The sequence below is a fragment of the Crocodylus porosus genome, unplaced genomic scaffold (genome assembly GCF_001723895.1).
Source record: "Crocodylus porosus isolate Cpor-Errol unplaced genomic scaffold, CroPor_comp1, whole genome shotgun sequence".
In the NCBI taxonomy this organism is placed as follows: domain Eukaryota; kingdom Metazoa; phylum Chordata; order Crocodylia; family Crocodylidae; genus Crocodylus; species Crocodylus porosus.
The window spans coordinates 45525822-45546982 of NW_017728906.1; the positions used below are offsets into that span (position 1 = coordinate 45525822).

The following is a 21161-nucleotide window of genomic DNA, read 5'->3' on the forward strand; positions in this document are numbered from 1 at the left end:
GTCTTTAAGAGAAGGCTACATGAACACCTTTTGTTGGGGTTGTTTCACCCCAGTACTTTTTCCTGCCATGGTGGGGGTCGGACTTGATGATCTGCTCCGGTCCCTTCTGACCCTACCAAGTATGAAACAAGGCAGACAAATCTGATAGCCGGGTTGCAATCTTGTACTTCAAAGGCAAAAGGTGTGCATGAAGAGTGGTCGTTCCTTAAGGACATGATCCTTGAAGCACACAGGAAGTCTATTTGCATGCGAAGAAAAGGTAGCAGAAGGGCTGGGAAGCCCTCTTGGCTAAACAAAGAAATCACAGTCCTCTTAATAAAGAAGAGGCATACAAACAATGGAAGCTAAGGAACAGGCCCCAAGGCAGACTATACAACAACAGCCCGCATTTACAGGGCACAAATTAGGAAGGCCAAGGCGGCAACTGAACTTAGAGATTAGCAATGGGAATCAAGGACAACAAGAAGTCCTTCTTTAGGTATGTAGGAACAGGAAAAAAAAAACAAACGGGAGTGTGGGGCCAGTGCTCAATAACTCAGGACAGCTGGTTACCGACACTCATGAGAAAAATGAACTCCTGAATGACTACTTTGCCTCGATATTTCACTGGGTCAAGGGGGGGCGGGGGGAGGAATCACACCAGACAGGGTACAGAAAGAGCATGGCAGGAATGACTGCCTTCCTACTGTTGCTGTAGAACTGGTGTGTGATCAATTAAAGAAATTAGACATATACAAGTCAGCAGGACCAGATGAACTCTATCCGAGAGTGCTGAAGGAGCTAGCTGAAGTCAGCAGGAAGCTCTTGGCAAAACTATTCCAAAACTCACGGCACTCCAGAGAGGTCCCCGAGGACTGGAAGAGGAGGAGGGAGGACCCAGGTAACTATAGGTCAATTAGCTTAACTCCTATCTCAGGGAAAATCCTGGAAAAATTCATTTAGGAGTCTATGTGCGACAGGCTTGCAGAAGGTAGGATTCTGAATGACAACCAGCATGGGCTTCACTGAGGGCAGGTCTCGTCTTACCAACCTCCTCTCCTTTTATGATCGGGTAACTCACCACCTGGATAAGAGAAAGGAGGTTGCATTATATACCTTAACTTCCAAAAATCCTTTGATCAGGTATCCTACTATGTTCTCATGAGAAAATTGAAGGACTGTGGGCTTAAGTACAAGACAGTTAGATGGGTACGAAGCTGGCTGTAAGGGAGGACCCAGAGAGTCCTAATGAATGGATCTGTGTCGTCTTGGTGAGAAGTGACCAGTGGTGTCCAACAGGGTCAGTGCTTGGACCAGTACTTTTCAACATCTCTATCAGTTATTTGGATGTGGGGATGAAGAGCTCACTGGTCAAATTCGCAGATGACACCAAGTTACGGGGAAGTGTGGTCATGCTTGAAGACAGGCTACAGATACAGGCAGATCTAGACAGGCTAGCAAGCTGGGTCAGTCAAAACCAGATGAAGTTCAACATCAAGAAATGTAAGTTGCTCCACCTAGGGATGAACAACCCCCAACACAACAGAGGTTTGGTGGCGCCAAACTGACAAGCACCACGAACAAAATGAACCTGCGGGTAATAAAAGACCACAATATGAATATGAGTCAGCAGTGCAATGCTGCTTCCAGCAGGGCAAATAATACTCTGGCATGCATTAATCAATGCATGTCCTGAAAAACCAAGGAAGTTATTCTTCTGCTCAACCTGGCATTGGTAAAACCCCAACTGGAGAACTGCGTGGAGTTCTGGGCACCGCATTTTAACAAGGACATGGTAAAACTTGAGAAAGTGCAGAAGGGCCACCTGTATGATTAGATACTTGCATGGCAAACCATACGAGGAATGGCTGAGGGACCTGACACTCTTCAACCTAAAAAAGAGAAGGCTGAGAGGGGACCTGGTAGCAGCTTACCACTACATCAGGGGAGTACATCAAGGGCTCAGTGAACAACTGTTCACAAAGACACCCTTGGGGAAAACCAGGAGTAATGGCCACAAACTTCTGGAAGACCATTTCTGGCTCAACATTAGGAAAAACTTCTTCACAGTGAGGGTGTCCAGACTGTGGAATTAGCTCCCTCCAGAAGGGTGCAATCACCTACCCTGAAAAGCTTCAAGAGGAGACTGGACCATCACCTTGCTAGGGTCATGTGACCCCAGCTGTCTTTCCTCCCTGATGTGGGGGGCTGGACCTGATGATCTTCCAAGGTCCTTTCCAGCCCCTAACAATCTATGAATCTAACAGTGGAAATGGCACTTCTAAATTTATTTTCTAAAAACAAGCTACTTCCAACATTCATCTGGGCCTTCAGTATGTTAATACTGGTGAAGGATACTGGTAGACCACATCACTCTCCAGGTTACAGCTGAGGCCATAAGAGTGTAATAGCTATGTATCCAGTAAAAGAGAGGCCTTGATGGGGGAAGAGGGACAATGGTAAATCCACTAAACCCTGTGATAAAATGTTATTTATACCATTTAGGAGGGCTGGAGAACTGAAACGTGCAAAACATTTCAGAAAGTTAAATATAATTCATTTTCATGCAGTTGCAAGTGCCCACAGAGGAAAGCATTAGAGTAAATGTAGAGAGAACACAAGTATATGGAGAACAGAAAGATGTAACAATAGCAGGCAAGAGATGACACATAAATGGAGAATTTGTTTAAAGTATTCCTGAGGGGGGTCACATTATTGATGTGCTGACAATATTAAAACAAAGGAATCTTAAAAACATGCCTTTTTCATCCTTTAGTTTGGGGGAAAAAAATCCATGTACTAAAGAGTGCTTGAAACTATTTAAAGCTGGAAGGAACACTGAGGAACCTATTTGTTTATTCCATTTAAAACAAAATCACTTTTTGTAACCATAATAGAAAAGAGGAAGGCATTAAGGTGCACTTTACTAAAGATGTTTGTACCCTGGCTCCTGCAAAATATATTGAGCATATTAATAGTATCATGTGCTGCTCAATTTATATAATATGAAAAGAAAAATTGGACTAAAAAACCTTAAGTGAGACAAAAGCTATGTTCCCCAGAAAACATTTTAAAATACATACCATTTGGTGTAATCTAATCTGCTCTAAAAGTCAAATATTTCCTCTTAAATATAATTTTTCAATAAACTCTCTCTGACAGGGCTTGGCTGGCAGCATTTAAAAGAAAGATGTGTCCCATTAACATCAAGAAATAATCCAGCCTATTCTTGAAGTGAGTGGCAAAATGGGGAGAGGGAGAGGTGGTGGGAGCTTTCCAATACCTGAACCTCTGCTTTCCCTCTTGGAGGAGAAGATTAGAGAGGGGAGGCTTGGTTCCATAGTCGCTGGGGCCCTCTAGAGGTATGGTAGGGAGGGCAGGGGGTACGCCCAGCCCCAGGCTTAACCCAGCTGTTGTCTGCACACACAACCAAAAGTGAAACACTTCAAAACCAGTACTTTGTTTAAACAAGTACTACATCTTAAGAGCATTTCAGTCACTTTTGGCCATTTCAAAGGGCATGCACATCTGGCCCTCTGAAACTTTTCAAAGGCAATGAAACACTAATTGTTACATGTGTCCATACCTTCTGTCACTTCCAAGCTGCTAAAGGGAAGAGGAGTGGGGGCATCTCACTGTAAAAGAGTTTAAAACCAGGCAGACCTGGACAGGTTGGACAAATGGGCAGAAAACAACAGAATGCGATTTAACAAGGAGAAATGCAAAGTGCTGCACCTAGGGAGGAAAAATATTCAACACATCTACTGCCTAGGCAATGACCTACTTGGCAGCAAGGAAGTGGAAAGGGATCTAGGAGTCATAGGGGACTCCAAGATGAAGATGAGTCATCAGTGTGACAAAGTCATAAGCAAAGCTAACTGCACTTCATCGTGCATCAGGAGACCCATAACCAACAGAACCAAGGAGGTGATACTGGTCACTATCAGCCACTGGTCAGACCACAGGAATACTTGGAGTACTGCCTCCAGTTTTGGGCACCACACTTTAAGAGGGATATGGATAACGGGTCCAGAGAAGGGCCACTCGTATGGTTAACGGCTTGCAGGCCAAGCCCTACAAGGAGAGACTAGGGCACCTGGACCTCTTCAGCCTCCACAAGAGAAGGTTAAGAGGTGACTTTGTGGCTGCCTATAAATTCATCATGGGGGCACAGAAGGGAATTGGTGAGGCTCTACTCACCAAGGCACCCCTGGGGGTTACAAGAAATAATGGCCATAAGTTAGCTGTGGGCCGGTTTAGACTGGACATTAGGAAGAACTTCTTCACAGTTAGAGTGGCCAAAATCTTGTATGGGCTTCCAAGTGAAGTGGTGCTCTCCCCTACCCTGGGGATCTTCAAGAGGAGCTTAGACAGGCATCTGGCTAGGGTCATCTGAACCCAGCACTCTTTCTTGCCTATGCAGGGGGTCGGACTCAATGATCTATTGAGGCCCCTTCCGACCCCAACATCTATGAATCTATGAAATGGTTTCTACTTCCTTCCTGAGAATCCAAGCAACTCCAGATCTCTGTCAATTTTTCTATTAGTTTATTATCAGTCACTTGATCAGGTAAATTCTATTTCTTTTTAATCTGAATACTGTAGGGAATTAAGAAAATACAAAAGGAAAAATTATCCTATATAAGGAGAACAGAGACAGAAACATAGCCAAGAAAATGTTGAAGCAAAAAATGAAAGAACGAAGGAATCAGAGTGATTTTTTTCTTCTTAATAATGGGTTTAGTCCATATATTTACAGGTATATCTCTATCTGTGTACATAATTGCAATCGATTTAAGGTTATTTTACAAAATACTTTTACTATATTATCTATTATGCTTATAGTTATTGTGTTAGATAGATTCTAACTCTTCACCTAGAGTGATGAAATGTTGGTGTCTACATAAACTTTTTCTGTCAAAGCCTATACCAAACCCAAACTCTCAAATTAGAAGAGATTTTACTAGAATCCTATAATATTTTTAATTAAATTAAATAAGGATTATTTTAAAAAAACTATAGATGGCATAAATTGCCATTGTATAAAGGGCACTGCCACCATATCATCCTTCTGGTGTTGTACCTGACTGGCAAAACAATGCAACAGGAAAACCCAGTCAACTCAGTAATCTGTTACGCACAGTTCCAATTTAATAAACATCACAGCAGCAAGATAACAAGAATATAATCTCAAGAACCCATTTACTATATTTTATAAACTTTTAGAGGCACACTCTTAACATTTAAAATTGCCTATACTTAAATATGATACATGTTACAACCCTATTTAGTTTCTACTTCAACATTCAAACAAAGTTATACAGGAATACGTTCTACAGTACAGGATATAACTGTAAGTGACCTGCCAGCAACTCTAGGCTGTTGCATATTTCCTCTCAATCTGACCATAACCCTCTTTCTCCTTCTTACTCCCCACCCCCAGTAAAACATTGAAAACCCACAACTGTTCTTAAAAAAGTGCACTATTTTATATGCATTATCAGCAATAAGGTTCCTCCTTAATTTCCTACTGTTACTGTCCAACACTTTCACCAGTATAGCAACAGTAAGAATTCTGGCATTAATTGAGTACCAAATTATCCATTACTCTAATCACTGCAAAACGCAGAATGCTTTGTGTAAAGTTAAATCACAGTGGTTAAGATGCCTATGGTGGTCAGCCTAGCTCTCCCACTGGGTGTATGGGGGCTGAATGTCCAAAATGAAACCTTCATAACATAAGAGATTTAGCAACACAGCCAAGGTCCTACTCTACTAGCTAGATAAGTCTCCTAAGCTTGTCTCATATCAAACCAATTCAAACATACTAAAAAAATTTCCATTATTGCCCAAGGTCTGTTCTCTTTAAACAACTATTTTGAATCTAGTTTCCGTAATTCTTCACCATTTTCATAAGCAAAAGTACAAATGATATTGCAGTAGTTGCAGTCATCTCAAGGTGCAAGAGGTAATTGAAAGTAAATGGCAAGAAGACTATAGCGGACTGAAGGAGAAAATTATCATTTTCTTTTAGCTGTGGCTGGTAGCTGATCCTCAGAAACCTACATGGTCACATTGTGCTAACTATCCTTGTTTTAATTTGCTGTGTCAAACTGAAGGAAGCTAAATATACATTACTTTCTATTTAAGCAAATACAGTCACCACAAGCTTATTATAGTATGAGGAATTCCAGGACAATCTCTCTGAAAATCCGACTGTTAGTACAAAAAATAAAATAGAATAAAGGAATTAAAACATCCTGCATGGAAAGTGAGCTAGTATTTTGAATATTCATTTTTTTAAATATAGTATAAAACAGAACATCTGATATCGTTAGGATTTATTCCAACTTACCATTGAAATGCATTGTAATGGAAGTAGACCAAACCAAGGCCATATAAAAAGGCAGCATTCTGTAAAGGAAAAACAGAAGTTTAAAACTCAAATAAGAGCCCCATACATTAGAAGAAAACACAAGCACAATTTTTTGTGCATGTTAATGTATTTGATTAAAATGTAATTGCCAATATGAAATACTCTGTTTAGCTTTCTAGAAACAGAATGCAGATTATTTAAAAAACAAGATTCACTAGAAAACCTTCAATCTTTGTTTCAACTATGAGAGGATGTTAGTTATGGAGAACCTGAAATAAAAGAATAAAAAATAATGATAATAATTTTTAAAAAATCTTAAGCCAGGGACTCTGAAGCAGTGTATTCTGCTTGTAAAAAGAAGAGGAAAGAACAAAGGCTAAAGGCTTTTCATTTAAAATGGAAAGAAAAAACATTTTATACCACTAGGCATAACTATACAATGTATATAAATGCAAACAGTTTAATTTCAGTATCTGAAGTACTATAAAAGGTGAACATGAAATCATGCTTAAGGATATTCTGTTTCACCTGAGTACTAAGAGCATGTCTAAACTGCTCAGTTATGGTGTCAGGGAACACCTTGCAGAGATATACCACACTTCCTTTGCACATGTTAGCTCTCAGAAGAACAGTAGCCACTTCAGCGCAGCACTGTGTATAAATCAAAACACTGTGCCTCTCTGCAAAGGTTGCTGGCATGCACAGCAGCATTCATGTGCTATACTGCTTCTGATCAGGAAACATGGAGCAACCATGATACATTTCAGTATGGTCCTACCTGGTGACATGACTGAGCAGTTGGAGACATATCCTAAGAGTTCAGATCATTACATTCCAACTTAAAACCACTGTGTCTTCATATCTGATGACTGAGTTCACGTTAGTAGCTTTTCTGAAAATTACAAGGAATTTATTTCCATGTTTTGTAATCTAGTTACTGTCTACATAAGGGAGAAAAGTCTCAATGTACACATATAAATATTTTTGTAAGAAATCATTCTTTTTAACTAAGAAATCCATGCTTAGAATGCAAGGTAATAGGATCACCATTTAAGCCTTTCTTAACATGATGAACATATTAAGCAATTCTACAAATTATTTGCATATATTTTTGAAAAACATTCCAACAATTACAAACATGAACTAATTTTTCTTTCAAGAAACATTATGCCACAACACAAGTACTTGTTAAGACATATTTTGAGACTTCTCTTCAAGACATTTCTGTTTCCATTCATGTTGTGAAGTCAAAACAGTGTTTTCAGAAAAGATAAATTATCAGTACATGGCCTCCAATAGGCCAAGGAAGGATGAAAGCTGCTGACTTCTTCCATCAACATAATCCTGTTTCTAATTTCATCCCATTAAGTGCCAAGATGATGTCAGCTGCTGTGGTATCTATACAGTCATAACTAAAAATCTGTTTAAATTTTACAGGTCAAAAACAAAAACAAGCTTCATTTTGAAAACAACCGATGCACAGAGCAATTCAAAGAACAGCCTTAGTCAAGGGTCAGCAACATCCAGCCTATGGAGCTGGGGGCTTTGTATATCATGCCACTACTGCATAGTAGGCTGGAAGCACTGACCAACCTGGGACCTGAGCTGGGTTGATCTGGCCCATGGCTGCAAAATGTTGCTGACCACTGGTCTTAGTTGTGTCTTAGATACAAACACTGTAAGAAGACCCACTTAAATCGGAACTTCATCTGCAAGTTCCAAATAGTTCCAGCGGCAATTAAATATTCAATATCAAAAGACATTTTCAAGGGGAGTGTATGAACACAGCTTCTACAATGGTTAGGTTCAACAATGTGTAGAGAATTAATATATATTATGGTGACTGATGTTTTACAAGATCCCACAATGAGCCAAACATGTTCAACGGTGTTTCAGAAACTAATAGCAAAATGGCTGCCTACGCTGTATGTCAGTAACAAAGTAGAAAACTACACAGCAACAGCATGAAATGCACGTCGTCTATGACTATGTAGAAGTGATGAGGTTCAGTAAATGCTTACTGCACGCAAGATAGTAACTGAAAGCTACTACTACAATTCTCCTGCAAAACGTTTACTAATGGTAGAAAAGTACTGATTGAGCTTTTTAAAGCACTTCTGGAACTGTGATTGAAAAAGATCAACATAACAGAAATAAAATAACTTTAAGTTTATCCTTTATTTTTATACTTGTTTTCTAGCTATCTTTTAATAACTAGGTGCTAGGAATGAAGGAAAGTAAAAAAATTGAATGACAGATAGATAAACATAAATGTATGCCTTGCTAAGATATTTATTAAAAACTAACCCAGAAAGGAAGGCAAAAATGATTTTTGGACCTGTAATAAAGGACCTTTCAAAGTACAGAATTTCACTAACTGATTAACATTAATGAGATGCTGTTAATCAATACTAGTAGGTAGGGGGACAAGACAGAGAGAAGACAAACTTGGATGTCTAACCATGTTTAAGATGATGAAGTCTCTGACCTGGCTGGCTATGTATTTCTAGACAATATTTCCCTTGATACCTCAATACTTCAGACTTCAGAAAGAGAGCCCGAGCCACATTCTGCTTCAGCAAATTAGTAACGTTATACAGCAAACCTAACTTCCCAACTGTACAATCATTGTATTGTTCTGCCTTGCTTTTTTTCTTCTTCTTAATATATGTGAAAGCTTTTTTTGGCTACTGATATTAAGCAGTGGCAACTGCACTCATTAAACACATGCTGTTGGCAGACAGAATTGAACAAGACTGCTATGTGCTGGGAATATGGAAAATCATCTGTGATTATTTGGACCCTTCAAACCTTATTAAATGCAGAAGACTTAGTACTACCACATCTCAGGAACAAGTTCCTTCTGCTATAAAACTCATACTGTACTTGCTCACGTTCCTTAAAAGTAGACAAGATATCCTGGCAATAGCCTCAATTTTTTTTAGGATGCACACACGCATTAAAACCAGCTTTAATGTAAATATTCATTAAACTTCATATGGACATGTTTCCATGGCTAGCCAAACATAACAATAATGCAAAACAACAACTGTGAAACATTTAGGTAAACTGACCTACGCCGTGCAGTATAAGTTAGAAATTAATCGGGTTTAACTTCTTTTTGAAAAACTAAGACTTTACATCCTCCACTGATTCATACTGTATGGTACTCCAGATTTCTGACAATCATCCAACTTCAATCCACTGGTGTTTCTGATGTTTCAAGTAGTCTAGATCAGCAGTCAGCAACCTACAGCCCATAGAGCCATTTGATCCAGCCTGCAGACATGGGGCTTTGGCAGTGAGTGCTGCTACTCTTATGCTGCAGTGAGGGCAAAAGGTACAGGTGGCAACTACGTCCTAGACTTGCTTGCAAACTGGATTACTCTTGGTCCACAGCTGGAGAAGGTTACTGACCACTGATCTCAATAACCAGACTGAGCTTAATTTCTCAACCACCAAAAATTGATAGCAATCTCAACTGCTTGGTCGCTTAAAGCTCAGGAAACACAAAAACCCATAAATGTCATTAATTCTCTCTCATCTTGACTTAATAATTTATTAGGAAGCTATGCTTTTATTTCTTCCAGAGACTAATAACTCTCTAAGACAGGGTATGTGAGCTCCTAAAACCAAGTAAGAAGTAGCAGGTGCCAGCTTGAAAGCTAGAAAATAAATGATTTCTTAATTCCTCCACTGGAAGCTACTAATTCAGGACAGCCACACAAGCTATTCAAATGAGTAACAGCTGTTGTTACAAACATTCTGGCAGCACAAGAAAAGGTTCTCTTATATAATAAGACCTTACAACTTAGCAGATCCTGACATGCATCTTTTGTAAAGATCATGACAAAATTTAGCTCAAAGTAATGCTGGTATTTTATGATCAACTGAGGAGGAAAGCAAATGATTCCATGACTTGTCCAACTGTAATTAAGACTTTAAATTTGGTTGTAAAGCAAGAAAATATGGTTGTTTGAATTTTCAAGCTGTAATCTTGGTCTCTAAGTGCATTAAAAATGAATTACTCTGGCTGTTTTGATCATCTAAAAGTACTCCTTTATATCCTGCTTGTTGTTTTTTAGGCTATGGTGAAACAGCTTTCCTTTATATTTTCTGGTTTTGGTATGTCTGACTTATTTTACTTTGTATTTAGATGTGTGCTTGGTTGTAACATCCATTAAGGTATGCTGTCACTTCCATTCTAAAGCAGAGTAAAAGTTACACTATATAATATTTTATTCCAAAACACATGATGATTCAGATTATTACGGACCACGTCTACCCGGTAGCTCTAAGTGTACAGGACACCACTGGTGCTCACGATGTTTTTTCAGAGTAATATATTTGTGATGAAGGCACCTTTCAGGGCTGATACTGGCACAGCCTCACCCCTGTCTATGTGCAAACCACACACCTTGCTTGCCTGCCGTGCCTAGTTGAAAAATGGTTATGACGTCAAATGGGCGGGAGGGTGCCCTTCGTGCGCCCAAATGACCATGGGAGATATGTACACATTCCTACCACCCCTACATGTGTCCTATGCATCATGGTTGTCTCACAGTATGTTCCACCTCCATTTCTAAGCCAGATCAAACTGGACACATACTTGTGTCTCTACCATGCTGACTTCTCAGGCCACACCCACTTCTCACCAGGACCTCTTGCACTCCACCGGCTCTCATCTGGTCTCTTGCATACTGCCTATCCAGGCCACACACTCCACCCTACTCAAGGGGATCCTCAGGCTTTTCTCTTCACCCCTTGGTCAACCCTGGCAGAGTCTTCTGGGCCTCTGACCCTCACCTGAACAGGACTGAGCGATTGCTCAACTATGGGTCTAATTCACCCGTGGCCCCTCACTGGACCACTACACCCCTCTCTCAGGTCAGAACTCCACCCCTAACATTAGGGCTTGGGGTCTTCCACCCCTTAGGACTCAACCACTCCTCCCTGAGCTCAACTGGCTCACAAACTCTGCTCTGCAACTCTTAAGGCCCAGGGTCTTACACCACCCTTGGGCTCAGGTGCTGCTCACCCAGGGTCCAACATGCCACAGAACTCAGGTGCAGCTACTCTACATGCCTGGCCCCCCTTAACTCTCCTAGTAACCCACCTGAAGGTGGGGGCAGGGATTTGGGCACCCCTTACACCAGGTAGGTTCTCAGTCCTGTATTTGGTGGCCCTACCCCGCCACAAGCTGGCCCACCAGGCCTCCCTATCCCAGCAGGGTACGGTTTTAGGTCATGCCCAGAACTAATGAGGCTGCCTCTGCCCCCATAGCCTCATCCTTACCTCTGAGTATTCCTGGAACAGGAGCTTCACCAGGCAATGTTATTCCCCAGGCAGCTGAACACAAACTACTCTGCCCTTATAACAGAGCTCCCAAAATGGCCACTCTCATCAGCCACCTGGCAGCTCCCTGCTCCAGTCCTTAAAGTGACAGACACCCAAAAAGGTGTTCTGTCACACTATTATAAAGTATGCTGTACAGTATCTTTTACAAGGGATTCCGGATTTGTAGCTAAGGAGGACTTGGTAAATTATAAAAGAAATTTACACAGGTTTTTCATTTGGATTATATTCCCACCAATAATTCAAGCAGGGTCCCATATATGGTTGATATCTTCAAATGACTAATTTTAACACAAACTGTTATACATCCTCAATTCACTTTCTGAAGAATTCTAGGGTAAAAGTGAAGACAGAAGGTAGGACTGGGTGGCACTTCAGTGTTTAAGTGAAAGTCTAAAGCTGGGCCAGGTGGGATGTTGAACATGTTTTACTACACAGACTACCTGACCTACAAACTTTCTCTTGCTCCTCAATCTTTATAGGTTTCTTCACGGAATGAGATGAATCGAAAAGAGTATTCAATTAAAGTGAAAAATAGCAGTGCTTTGTATATAAGATTGGGTGCCTAGCAATTTGTATATAAAAGTTTTCCCCTACCAATCTGTAAATAAGAGGCACAGAATATAAGTATCGCTTCAACATATTTCCCATTTTCAAGTTGATATTATATACATACTCTAGCAACCTATTCAAAAAGTTTAAAGAAAGCTTCATGCAAACCATCAGATGCCTCAATTAAATGAATCTTTTACTTCACCGTTTCCCAACGTTTTTTACCCCATGGTACATTTACTCAAGGTCTGATCTTTGATCAAAAAGGCCTGACTGCAGATTGGGAGTTTTTTTGGTGTGCTTGGGATGGTGACATCCATAGTTGCAAGTATGGCCTTCTCAGATGGCCGGTATTTGGAATTCTGTTGAGGAAGTCTCTGGTGTCTTGTAGGAAACTTTTGCTTTGAGTGGCAAGTGGTTTAAAGATGGTTTCTATGAATCCTCATAGCTCTTGAATAAGGGTATGTGCTGCCCACAGCATGCAGGCTGGACCTGGGACACAGATTATGTGGCACCACAGACAGCCCACCTGTGCTGCCTGCAGTGCACACGGTGCAGAGTCCAGCAACCTGTGGGCCATGTTTGATACCACTGCTATAAAAACAACTGGTTTATGATGCACAAAAATAACACACAAAAACACAAGGTTGCTACTAGAAAAGTATGCCTCACAGCTCTAAAGTGAATCCTCAGTATTTTCTCTGACCTTGCAATTTCTATTAAGGGTTTTTTTCTGGGTTTTTTTTTGCCTTCTTAGTCAATTATTAACAGACAATTGAGTTAAATGCAAGTGAACAGCTGTAAATACTGCTAGTTTCTCAGTCAGTGAACTTTTATTTTTAATCTCTATTGGTTTACAACTAGTTTCAAATGGCCATTGACAAAGCCTGTTTAACACTTCATGGAGTTGTAGCAATTTTCTTTGAACTATAAGAGAACAGAATGGGAACTGAAGGACACCAGTCTACAAGTATAGGGGAGGAGAGAAGGAGAAAAGGAGCTGTCAGTGCTGTGTTGTTCTCTGACAAACTAACCAAGACAATTATAGAGTGGCCAAGGACCCTAAAATGTTGCCTCCACATGGCTTAAGAAGCAATATAGCCTTGCAAACAAGAGAGAGAGGCTAGAGGTTCCACCTTCCATTCTGTGTGAACACAGAAAGTAAGCTGCTTTTTTTAAATGTGAAATTGACCGATTGTGGAGAGAGACCCAAGACCTCTGGACCTGGCTGGTCATCAGGCCTGAGCAAGTAGTGAAACTTCCCAAATTGGATGTAGGAGTCCAGATTCTTCCCCACAAGTTGAGCAAATTTTGAAAGCTTGTTTGGTACTTCCCCCCAAGCTGGCAACACTAGCCCAGGAAGCGGCATTGCGACAGCACCGTTCTGGGTGAAAGGAGAGGAACTGCCAAGCTTGCTACTGATTTTCAGGAATGGGAAATTGCCCAGTTTCATTGCTAGTGGGGAACTGTCATGTCCAGTCCCAACATTACATCTGATGGGGAAGGAATTAGCAGGTTTTTAGCACTCTTGGTGAGAATAATGAGTAGGAATGGCAACTGGGGGGGGAGGGTTCTCTGTTAGGCTGCCCCTTTCAGACACTATTAACATCCTGGTAGCAAGATCTGGCTGCTGCAATGCATTTTCCAAAGCACAAAACAGCCCCAGCTTTCGTCGCTCACTCCTGAACTTTCCACTGGGATTGCTAAGCCCCTTCAATGAAACTCTACCCATTCCCAGAACAGTTCTACCCATTCTGTCACCCCATATAATCATGGTTAATGGTAAGACAGACAGACAGCCTGCAGCAATGATATCTCCCAATCACTCCTCCTCAGACATCCCTGCCACCACTTCAGAAATCACACTTGTTTAGATGCAGAAAGACACAGCTGAACTGTACTGCTCCTTTTTGTTTATAAAATTGGTGTAATTTATTACAGTGACTGATAATTAATCAAAGGGTGAAATCAACAAAATCCTGAGAGAAAATTCTTCAAATACAATGCTGTAAAAAAAAAAATCTTTGTCAAGTTGGGGAACTATAGTACAGGTTAGCCATGTCTGGGAACCATCCTGCCAGTCTGGAAAGGTGCACTCAGAAACACCATCCCAAGGAGCACACAACACTTTGTTTAGAAAAAGATGAAATGCAAAATAAAAATAATGAACAACCACAGCATACATGCAGTCTGGATGATCCCACACCCAAGAGGTCAAGTACAATAAAGCTACTTTGGTTGCCACGTTAAAAATAAAGGCAAGTACAATAAAAACTTGACAAAGCTACCTTATTGTACGATGACCTCGAATTAGTTAATGTAAATTGTATTACACTCTAAATGGAAGAACATTTCAGCTGATGGAAGATTCAGGGTTTCACACCCTATTCTACAACGCTTGGGGACAAACCCTATAGTAAACGTTGAAAATATCCAAGACAAAGCTGCCACTCTTGCTCTACCATTCAGGAGAGAATCAAAAAAAGAAACCAAGGAAAAGCTAATTTTGTTGAAAGTAGATAGTGTCACGTGACTTGACTGATCACTTTTAGGGGTTAACACTCAGCATACTGTTGCAGGACTAAAAATGGAAAAGATGACAGAAAAACACTCATTTGAATTTTAAAAAAAGCTAATTCTTAAAAGTTCTTACTATGTATGGAATCCTACCAAGACAAAAACATAGTATTACGACAGATAATAGAGCACAACAAAATTATAGGAATTACTACTTGCATGGTAGGGCAAAACTCAAAATAGGACAAAGTTCAGCTGTGTTGTAGCACATAACTGATTGTCGTTGTCTGAGAAAAGTTCCCTTTGATGTTTCTAATAAACACAAGATATCCTCTTACGTTTTTGTTGGTTTTGGGGCCACTAGTATAAATAAAAGATGGTGACGGATTGAGGCATGAAAATTACATTGTAGTTATGAAGTTCTTTTTAACAGTTTCTGACTGGAAACAAAGGATGGTCTAATTAGCTAGCACACAGGACAGGGACACTTGTAAACAGCATTCAGGGTTTCTGGCTCATCCATAATTACCCAAATGACTGCAGGCAACTTCACCTCTTTGCCTCATGTCTCACCTCTCATATGATGCATTACCTACCTACGTGTATTTGGTCTGTAAACTCTTCAGGACAAGGATTATAGCTTACATGTTACTACTGTGATCGGCAGAACCAGAACCACATTGCTAGTTTCTATTCTGTGGGCACAATCCAAATAATGACTACCATATCATGTTCTCTCATACTGTGCAGTTCCATATCCACAAAACTTTCCCATGGAATTTAACACTGTCAAAATTTGGAATTCACAGAAGTACAGACACAATCTCTCTTTTGTAGTGGAGTCAGGTGTCCATACTTATTCTCTCTCCCCCAAAAACTTAACTATTGCTTCTCAGTATATATCTTATTTAATATTTTATCTGCTTTTACACATTATTTTGTTTTTTTTACTTATGTCACACTTACTCTTTTTGGAGAAGGTCAGCATACAGATTTAACACACAAATTATAGTGAAAGGAACACAGAAGGAAGGAGCTTGCTACAAAAACAGCTCATTTCCCATCCTAATACCCATTAAGAGGAAAAATGAAAACAGAACTCAACTCAGCTCTCCTAGCTTGCCACCACCAGTTCCTCCCTTGCCCATCTCTGATGTTGGGGACCCTAGGAATATAATGCAGCAGCCAGAGCCCAATCTAATTAATCACTGTCCTCAGGTTGAGCTCAATCCCATCTGGACTGTGAAATATGTGGGTTTAGACCAAAACAATCTGGATTTTGGCACACATGACACAGCCCCACCTCTGTGACTGCACCATAAACAAACCTCCCACTTGGTAATGGAAGGGAGACAGTTCCACAAAGACAGGGTTAGCAGCTTATCCTCCCCCCCGGCTGAACGGCAGTAGAGGCAAGTTACACCGATTATGGTAGAACCATTAAAAATTATCTTCAGAAGCATCAGAATCTTTCTCTTTAAAGAAAAGTTTTTTCTGTTTTTATATAACGATATGCCTCAAAGAGATGGAACCCCTATGTATGGACTCAAACATGTATTACCAAAAAAAGGTAATTAGCATTTCCACAGAACTGAAGGTTGCATGTCACAGAAACAAAGCATATTCTAGCCAAGTATTCGAGTATTCCGTCTTGGAGTACACAGGACCTGGTCACCATATATTAAAGTATTTATAATCTTATTTATCTTTGACATTTCTAATGCACTTATTTTTGTCCCTGTAAAATGCAATATGCTTCAACATACTAAATACTTTTTTGCCAGACCGTGCTAATACTTATTTCAGACTAAGGTAAACCTACAGACTGAACACTTAAAGATAAGTTTCAAATACCTCTCCAGTGATTCTATAGTACCTAACAGTTTCTCCAGACAGTTCTCAATGCAAAACAGTTCCCTGGAGAATGTGTTGCATAAAACACTCCATTCAGGCTCTAATACATAAACAACTATATTCCTTAGAAAATTTACAGGCTATCAATTTCAGCAGCAAAGATTCTTTATTTTTCCTGTATTTGTTCAGATTCATACAACTGCTAAAAGGGGACACCTGTCCACATTCTAGAATCAATCAACAAACTTAAAAATAAAATAAACAATTGTTCAACCCTAGCTCAAAACACCGTTTAACTGAGTTTAAATTACCCAATAATTATGATGTTTGATGAGAAAAATTTTCAAAGAGTAAGGACATATAACAAAATTTTTGGTTCCCTATGGACCTGTTACGGCAGAGGTAGGCAACTATTTGGGCTGGAAGCCCACTTAACGAGTTTCGGTGAGCTGTTGCAGGCCGGGGGGGAGGCTGACCCAGCCCAGTCCAGCAGGGAGGGCCACAATCAATCCTATCTAGCCCTAGGGTCAGCCAGAAAGCAGTCAGCTGCTGTGCTACCCCTGCCTCACTGCACAGCAGTGGGACTGGCTATACATGCCATGGCCCAAGCTGCCCCAGTGCCTGGGCTGGGTGGGGCCAAAGGACCCGCTGTAGGCTAGATAGAATCCCTTGGCAGGGATCAATTTATCAGGTGGGCTTGCAAAACATCCCTTACATAGACAATACTCTACTGCCTCAGAAGACCACTGCCGCCATAGTAAAGCACTGAAACAGGTTACTCAGAAAGGCTGTGGAATCTCCATCCTCAGAGGTTTTAAAGATCCGGCTAGACAGCCTTGGCTGGGATCATATAGTTGGGGATGGCCCTGCAAAGGAACGTGCAATGAGGACAACAATAACGGAGAGAAACATGTTGGCCTGAGATCTAATGAGAACAGCCAAGCTAACATTGGGGTATTCAGGGCTGTGCAGTGTTGACTAGGGATAGAGACTGCTTAAGCGTTGGACGGGGCAAGGACTGCCTGCCTGTTAACTAATTTATTAGAATTATATGGCATCTTACAGAAGACAGAAAACTAACTTACAAGACAAGTAAATAAGAGAATAAAATATGAGAAACAAAGCAACTTATAAAAGCCAACAGGGTATTAAAATAAACTATTAAGTCCCTCTCAAACGTATCCCAGCTCAGCTTTGCCAGCTAAAGACCTACATAAACAGGAAAGTCTTACAGAGATTCAAGAAGCTGTCCAGGCTCGGGTTCTGCCTGGCCTCAAGAAGTTCCAGAGCAGAGGGGTGACTACTAAGAATGACTTCCCACATTTCAGCAAGAGAATCTGGCATATTGATAGTACTTGCAAAAAAACCCTGCTTTTGGCTGACCTTATGGATTGCAATGGGGCACAAGAGACAAGGCAGTCAAGTCCCTTAAGTATGTATGGCATAAACCATTAAGAGTCTTAAAGTCAACTTGAATTATGCCCAGAAAGCTACTGGGAGGCAGTGCAGACCAGAATGGAGTTATGCGCTCCTGGTGACCCACCCTCATCACCGCCTGCACCCCCTACAACTTCCAGATGGTCACTGAAAGCAGCTCCACAAAGCATATTGCATTAAACTACTCTTAAACTTATAATGGCATAGATAATGGTGGCCAGATCGGAATCTGAAGGAAAGGGTCTCAGTGGTCTCATCAGATGAAGCTGGTCAAAGGTAATCTGAGCCACTGCCACTACCTGAAGATCCATGTGCACTAGAAGATCCAGGAGCACCCCTCAGACTGCAAACCTGAATTATATGGGGAGACTGAACCCCAATGACAGGTGTCCCAGTGCCCCCAGGTCATATAAATTGCCCACCACCATCACCTCTGTCTTGTCTGGATTCAGTTTCAGTTGGTTTACCTGCATCCAATCCTCACATACAGCAAAGCACTGGGAAAGGACCAAAACTGGGGGGTGGGGATCTGGGTCAGATGAGAAAGATAGACCTGGGTGTCATCAGCATACTGATGGCTCCTCATTCCAAATCTCTGTACGATTTTGATCAATGGCTTCATATATATGTTAAAACAGGAGAGGCAACAGGATGTGAAACAGCAACCCAATATTTGCATAAGTCTGTCTGTTCTTTACCAGGAACTGAACTGGATGCTAGATACCCAATGTAGGGCTACAGGTAATCAGGGAGGTTCAGAGACCAAAAGGCCAGGTCTCAGAGTCTAATGAACCACAGACTCATCCCACCCTAGAAGCTATGCTTAGGCTGGTTTCAGCAGGCACTTAGAGAGACTACATGAGGTTGGGGGTCCCAAAGCACCACTCTCCTGAAAGAATTCATGATAAATGTCACAGAACGTAATAAATATGATGGACCAAGAACATACAGTAACATTAATAGAACTTGAAGAACTGGTATTTTTTCAAAACTCTTCACATTTTATTGTCATCTACATTTATTGGAGCTTCCCTTTATTCACAACTCAGCTTTGCCGCTAGAAAAAAAGAAATACCAATTCACTATCATGCCTGTCTTCTCTTCAAATTTGTCACTAGAAGATGAGCAAATACTTTATTGGTATAGCAGGTTCCAAAAATTTAGTTATTAATATTGTATTGCTTTGTATATTTTATATTAGAAACTGTAAAACTGTTTTGATGTAAACACCATTTTCCCCCTTGGCTTAATGTTTTGAATAATTTTGTGGAACCTAAAGAATTGTAGAATCATAGGAAAGTAGGGCTTGAATGACCTGTAGAGGTCGTGTAGTAATTCAACCTCCTGCTTGAGTCATCCCATGAAAATCCAAGTCTAACCCAGTGGTACTCAACCTTTTCAACCAATGGGGTGGATGGGCAGTGACCTGTCCCTCCACAGGTCAGATCCAGCTGGTGGAAGCTAATGCAGCACACAGGGCAGGTACGGTGAGGCCCCATCTGCCCACACAGAGCGGGGCAGGAGGCAGTCCAACCCTAATCCAGGCATTCAGGGGAACAGGGCTGGATCAGGGTCTCCTTGGCAGGGGTAAACACTTTATCAACTTTAGCGATGCTGTGTAGCATTCAGCATCCTGGCAAGTCTTTTAAGTGATTTGTCCTATATCATTCAAGAGTCCCTTCTGCAGATTTAGTAAATGTAACAACAGTTCTCCCCAAATAAACTCACAAATATTCAGGGGAGTAACTACAGCCACAGGGAGGGCAGTGCTAAGAGAGGCTGGCTCACAAAAGCATATGCACTTCTGATTTAGTCAGTCTGTAAGTTGCATCTCTTCTGGCCTGACTTCAGGTTAAAACAGCTAACTACCCATCTCCAAATTCAAACCATTGTTCAGATATATCGAAGTGGGCAAAATACAGCCAACAAGGAGAGTGCTTGCCATCTGATTAGATCTGGCCCATGGCAGCCCTCATGGCACTCCACATGAGGCCAAGTCCTGCCCAGCTGCATGGCACAGCTTCTGATGGGGCTGCTCCCAGCAAAGCTGCTGCTTGGATCCTTCCATCTCCAGTGGCAGCTCCTCTTTCTGCTGCACTGCTCCAGGCTAGGAAAAAGTTTCAACCAGGTGACTCCTACTATAGTGTGCAGGGCTCTGGCTCCAGCCCCCAGCTGCCTTCCACCCACTCTGCAAGCCGCTGAGTGGGTGGAAGGCAGCTGGGAGCTAGAGCCAGAGCTGTGTGTGCTGGGGCAAGAGCTGCCTGGCTGAAGCTCCTTACTGCCTTCCACCCACTCAACCACCTACACTGGGCTGGTGGAGTGGTTTGAAGGCAGGTGGGAGCTGGAGCCAGAGCCTCGCTCACTGTGGCAGGAGTCACTCAGCTAACGCTTCCTCTCAGATCAGAGCAGCACAGCAGAAGGAGCCGTCACTGGAGGAGAGGGGAACCGAGCAGCAGCTGCAACATGAGTAGCCATGATGGAAGCTTTGTACACAGGCTGGGACCAGAGTCACAGCCAGGCTGGCAGGTACAGCCTGCCCTGGGAGGGGCTGCTGAGCACTCTGGGGGCAGCTTCAGACAGCACCACCTGGGCGAGCTCTGCTGCACACGCTCCCTGCCCTCTCCTCCCTCCCCTCATGCTCAGCTTGGCTGGCTCCTGGGACCTAGTGCCCAGGCAGCTGCCCCTCCACCCTCCCCCACACACACACCCTCAGCCCCCCGGGCACCCCACACACAGGATAGGGGCTGCCCCATGACGCTGCCCCGAGTCTGGCCTCGACCATCCATCTCACTCCTGAACACCACCCCCCCCACTCATCCACAGCCCCATCTCACATGGGGAACTTTGGTGAGTTGTGGTGGTGGTGGGAGGGAAGGGTGCTGACCCAGCACACAGCTCATCAAAAACTCCCTGTGTGGCTCCTTATGTTGCCCACCCCCAAGATGTGCAATAGCAAAATCCCCAATTTCTCTTCAGTTATTTTCGTGGTCTCATCTTTCATGAATATATTTTCCTATCCACTTTAAATGTGTATGCCCATATGAAAAAGTTCAGCCCAAAAAGTAAATCTGAAGATTAAAAATCAACTTGG

The 21161-nt window shown here is 41.8% G+C and overlaps 1 protein-coding gene across 7 annotated transcripts in view; it reads right to left on the reverse strand.

Moving 5' to 3' along the window:
- KDM6A (lysine demethylase 6A) overlaps positions 1-21161 on the reverse strand; it is a 176430-nt gene that overhangs the window by 114884 nt on the left and 40385 nt on the right. For all 7 annotated transcript variants that reach the window (XM_019529051.1, XM_019529050.1, XM_019529046.1 and 4 more), the window contains exon 3: positions 6335-6393. In XM_019529051.1, coding sequence (XP_019384596.1) covers positions 6335-6393 — 59 coding nt within the window. The remainder of the gene's footprint in view (positions 1-6334; positions 6394-21161) is intronic.